This window comes from Lolium rigidum, chromosome 3 (assembly GCF_022539505.1).
Source record: "Lolium rigidum isolate FL_2022 chromosome 3, APGP_CSIRO_Lrig_0.1, whole genome shotgun sequence".
Classification (NCBI taxonomy): Eukaryota; Viridiplantae; Streptophyta; class Magnoliopsida; order Poales; family Poaceae; genus Lolium; species Lolium rigidum.
In genome coordinates, this window is record NC_061510.1 from 163,038,404 (window position 1) to 163,043,685 (window position 5,282).

General features: G+C 51.5%; 1 protein-coding gene across 1 annotated transcript; it reads left to right on the plus strand.

Moving 5' to 3' along the window:
• The first annotated feature begins 248 nt into the window (after positions 1 to 248).
• On the plus strand, positions 249 to 1,474 carry LOC124698548 (E3 ubiquitin-protein ligase EL5-like). Its single transcript, XM_047231035.1, has one exon. The coding sequence runs from the start codon at positions 538 to 540 to the stop codon at positions 1,306 to 1,308; it is 771 nt and encodes a 256-aa protein (XP_047086991.1). The 5' UTR covers positions 249 to 537; the 3' UTR covers positions 1,309 to 1,474.
• The last annotated feature ends 3,808 nt before the right edge of the window (positions 1,475 to 5,282 follow it).

The window sequence follows — 5,282 nt, forward strand, 5'->3', positions numbered from 1 at the left end:
AACCCCCTTGCTTTATTATTCCGCAACTCATCAGCGATGTAACCAAACTTTAATTGTGGAGCAGCAAGTTCCAGACGCACTCTTTTCCTTACCAGGGTACCGTAAGGGACTGGAAGGTTTTTAATGAGGCGGCTTGCTAGCTCAATATATTGTGTTTTCAAAAAAAAAAAACTCCTCTCAATCTGATTCCTGGATTACACGTCACCCCATCATAATCCCCTATCGATATTTTATTAAGCGGTCCCGTCCTCGCATTGACCACTCACCACTGTTCTCACTTTCCCCACCTAAATCGACCTCACCACCAACCTAAGCAAAGCCACACTGGTTATCCTCTCCGCCCAATTCCAATTCCACAGCTCCATCATATATATGCACCACCAAGTACCACTCCTCTCGCCTCTTCACCTCAAATCCACTCCTCACAAATCTCTCGCAAGAAAGCTCTAAATCCACGCAATTCCAGCCCAAGAACGCGGCGAGACTGTGGAAGAAGAGGATCTTTGGCTAGAGGACGGACGCGATTCGGACGGATCGATGTCGGTGACGGGGACATCCGTGGCGGCGGCGGCGACCATGCTCGCGGCGGCGGCCGCCATCTTCATCACCTTCGTCATCTTCTTCTACCTCTTCCTCTGCGCCAAGCGCTACAGCGGCGCCGCCCCCACCATCGGCGGCGTCGGCGGGGGTGGACCCGACGGCAGGGGCCGCGGCCCGCGGTTCGTGTTCGGGGGCCCCTGCAACGGGAGCGGGCTGGACGAGACGGCCATCGTGGCGCTGCCCCGGAGGGAGGTCGCCCCGGGCGACCCCGCGGCGGACTGCGCCGTCTGCATCACGGAGCTGGCCGCCGGGGACGACGCGCGCCTGCTGCCGCGGTGCGGGCATAGTTTCCACGTCGACTGCGTCGACATGTGGCTCCGCTCCCACTCCACCTGCCCGCTCTGCCGCTGCCCGGTCGCCGACGAGGCGCCCGCCGTGCAGGCCCCCGAGGCCGACCCGGAGTCGCCAAACTTCCCCACCAACGTGCTCTTCTTCGGATCCCAGGACGCCGCCGCCGTAGCACCGCCGACGCGGCGGCCGGTGGCGCCGACGCCGCCGCAGCAGCAGCCTGCGCAGGGCCCTATCGCAGGCGTCGCGGCCGTGGTCGAGGCGGCGAGAATCGCGGCCCTCCGGCGGTTACGCGGCTGCGGCGGCGGCGGCGCGACGGCCCCGTCACCACCGGCGCAGGCGGAGCGTGACGTGGAGATGGGCCTCCCCCGCGGCGAGAGCAGCGCGCGGCGGCCGGCGAAGCCGCACCCAGGTTCTTGATTGCTCCTCCGTCCATCCACATCTCCTTGTGCCAGCCATTAGAGGCATCATCAAAGGAAGCAAGTGTACATAGCCTCCTGCTACTCCGTATGTGTATGATACGAGCAGCATCTATATAATCTCTATATGATGAACAAGATCTGTTGATAGATATACATTTTGGCAATTCGGCGTTCCCAAATCCTCGAGATCTACTACTGTTCTGTGTGCAGCAGTGAGAACCGCAGTTAGTTTTGCAGTTTTTACCATGGATGCAGTGAACTTTCTGAGACCAGTGGCTGTCCATGTCGAGCGTACTGTGCAGGCACATGCGCTCATCAGGGGCACGTAGCAGGCTGATATTGACTAAAGCGACACACTAGTAGTAGAGTAGCTGACAACAAATATCCGAGTACACCGTACTTGGTCTTTTCTCTGTTTCAGCAACTATCAACTTCCCAAGTAATAGTACAGTACTACTGTCATTGTTGCAGGAATCCGAGATGTTTTCACCATTGTTCAAATGTAGAATCCTGCAACTACTGCTTTATTTGAAAAAAACCGCGGGTACATTTGCCCACCAAAGCACTCTAAATTAGTGGTAGGAGAAATTTGATTCGTTTGTATTTTAAAAAGTTAGAGATAAAGATGATTCCAACATATTCAAAGTTGGGCACCTTGGTGGGCAACAGTTGGGGAAGAACAACACAACTGACCGAGTAGGATCATATTAGTGAACTCTTTAATCAGAGTTTGAACAGAAAAGTGGTAGCTGGCCAGACAGCGGACGCAGATGCGCTGCTGGTCTTCCGGATAGACATTGGCCGTGTCATCCCCATCAGCCATCGCCATGATCACAAGGCTACAAACACATCAGCGTCCAGGATGATTTATAATCAAATTGCCTTGGCCTACACAGCAGCAACTCGGATCACCATCCCGCCGCGCCAACAGTTGAGTTCCTCTCCCCTTCGCTGTACTAGCTATATTTCCTACTGGCCAAATAATTCAATTTTTTCTTCTTCTCATTTGTTTCTCTAATAAGTCTTCCATGGATCCTCTACAGGCGGTTGACAGCCACTGGGAACTGTGGTTTTCTAGTGGCGGCTCCCTTATCTTGTTTTAAGTGTTTTTCTTCCCTTGCTTGACGAGATAAGTCAAATGCGTCTCTTTCTTTCCTTCATCAGATAAATAAATATCCACAAGCTGTTGCTCCCATGATCAAATGATATTCTATGATCAAGATGGGTTCGTCGTGTTCTCTCTAGTTTGAATTTCGAACATATTGCACTTTATGCTTGGTGCAGGCTGGAGAAGCTTATTTGGGATTCTTAACTTCTTCTGTCCAATTCTGGAACTATCGTGCAGTTTGTTGTGTGTGAGAGCGACGGGATGACGGAGAAATGATGGAATTTTAGGGCAGACGGGAGAAATAACTCTTGACTACTCTAGTTTTTTTCCTCATTTTTCGTTGTCTTTAAGCGACTGAGATATAATTGCCTCGACATGTGGTGGTGCTACTGATCTCAGCAGGTATATGAATGTGATGCTGCTCTATCCAAATTAGCAAGTTTTTCTAACTTCCCATGGTTTTTCTTGTTTGGCCGATTTTTTACAAGTTATTTTTGGTTGATTTAGACGAATGACACACTCGTTCCTGTTACTGACTTACTGTGCAGTAGTACATTCGCCTAGCAACACACCATTCCATGCAAGTTTGCTAATCAATCATCCGCTTAGTAGCACTATATATCAGAATTAAAAAATGGCATGATAGTAGAACTTCTGTAGTATCTACTGTAGAAACAGAGATTTCAGTTCAGGATTATTCCATGACTCTTATTTCAAAGTCTATCTTTTAAGGGGAAAATGAAAATAAAAGTAAACCCCTATATAGGAGGATTCTTTTAAAAAAATGACTTTCGAAATCTACTCTTATGTTTTTCTTTCCTTGCTTGACGAAATAAATCTAGTGTGTCTCTTTCTTTCGTTCATCCGATAAATAAATATCCACAAGTTGTAGCTCTCTTGAACATGGGTTCGTCGTGTTCTCTCTAGTTTGAATTTTGAAAATATCGCACTATCTGCTTGGTGCAGGCTGGAAAAGTTTACTTGGAATTCTCAATCTCTTTTGTTCAATTCTGGAGGTATTGTGCAGTTTGTTGTGTATGAGAGCGAGGGGACGGCGGAGAAATGATGGAATTTTAGTGCAGATAGGGGAAGTGATGCTGACTCTGGCGTATATGGTGTCATTTTGTGTCTAGTTTTTTCCTCCTTTTGCTTTGCTTTTAATTGGGTCGACATGGAAAGAAGTCCAAATCACCCCCTAAGTTTCATGTCTGGGAGGCTAACCTCTTTTTCTTTTTTCTTTTTTTTTTTGAGAAGATACCGCGCCATCTCATTTATCAAAAGAAACACGTACAAGACGCTGGAAATTTTTTTTTCGAGAGCACGCGCAAAGCGTGCCTTATCTTTATAGAAGAGAGCAACAATATTTACAAGACTCGGCGACCAGATGCGAACATCATGTCCGAGAACCCACACACGCCCTAGCTCCGCCTAAGCCTACTCTCTCGCGACATCAAAACCTCTCCTAGCTCTCTCCCAAAGCTGGAACTCATCTCTCGATCTCCTGCAACATTTGCTCCACGCTCTTCTGCCTTCTTGTGTCCCCGAACGCTCTCGAGTTGCGTTGCTTCCAGAGCGTCCAAGCCGTGCAGATCACCATGGAGTCGAAGCGTTTCCTGTCAATCATCCTCACTCGCTTGCAGGCCTCCGTCCACCATCTCTGCAGGTTACCAGTGTAGCCTGGATCCGCAATCTGCAGACTCGCACTGTGTAGCACCCTGCACCAAACCTGTCTCGCATAGGGACAAATGGTAAGAATATGATCCACATTATCCTCCTCCTGGAGGCATAAAAAAAAACACGTACAAGACGCTGGAACTCACACGAAGCTCCTGGATACAACACGTATCCCAGCACAACGACACAAAACACCCCGGAAGACAAGAAAACTACACTCCCATCCCTGGGACATTTTGAGACGAACTCGCCGCCGCCCGTGTCTAAACTCCTGCATCGCCGAAACGCACGCCGGAGAAAAAAACGGAGCACCTTCTGACCATGAACCCGTAGGTCCCCATCGCGCTCTGCTGCAGAGCCCTTCTCCTTGTGGCTCGTCGGCCGGGGAGATCCCCAGAACACAACGGGTCCCGATTCCGTCGCCTCCGCTCGAGGTCCTCGGGGAGAATACGCCGGAGCCGCTCACCTTCAAAGCTCCACCCTGCACTGGAACAAGCACTGCCCCGGAAGCGCCCGAGCCGTCGCTTGAACAGGAAGCAAGCAGCACAGGCCGGACTCCTGTAGATAAACTTCCTTGATCTCCCGGCGACGCCAGAGCTCACGCCGCCGCAGCGGAGACGAGATCGAGGAAACAAAATCTTCTGACTGGGCCACCGCCACCGCCTCGCAGACCCAGTCCAAGAAGACGAATCTCGCCGTCGGCATCGACAGACGAGAAGATCTAACCTCACCGCCCACGCGGGACGGCATGAATCTACGCCATCCAGCTCCTTCGTGTCGCCCTGAAGGACACCGACGAGGTGAGAACGGAGCTGGGGCAGAACCTCCCGACGCGGCGTCGCTCCCACCAGATCGACGCCTCCGGCAAACCTATCCCTAGCAATATGTACACGCCTGACACGGACCACCGGGGTTCCCCATCCCTCCCGCCGCCGGAGCGGCCGCCGGATAGGTGGAGAACCCCTGGGTTCGTCGGCGGCCTCTGCTGGAAAACGGTGGAGCTCCCTCTTCGCCTCTCTCTACTGTAGCTAGAGATAGCTCTCTCTACTGCTCTTCCCACCTTATCTCTAGGCTAACCTCCTTATGGTGGGGCAAATTACCCCCTAAGTATGCAAAACCGGGCAAAGCACCCCCGAGAGGATTTCTCTCCGGTTTTGGACACGGTGGATAGAAGTAAAAGGCTACGTCGA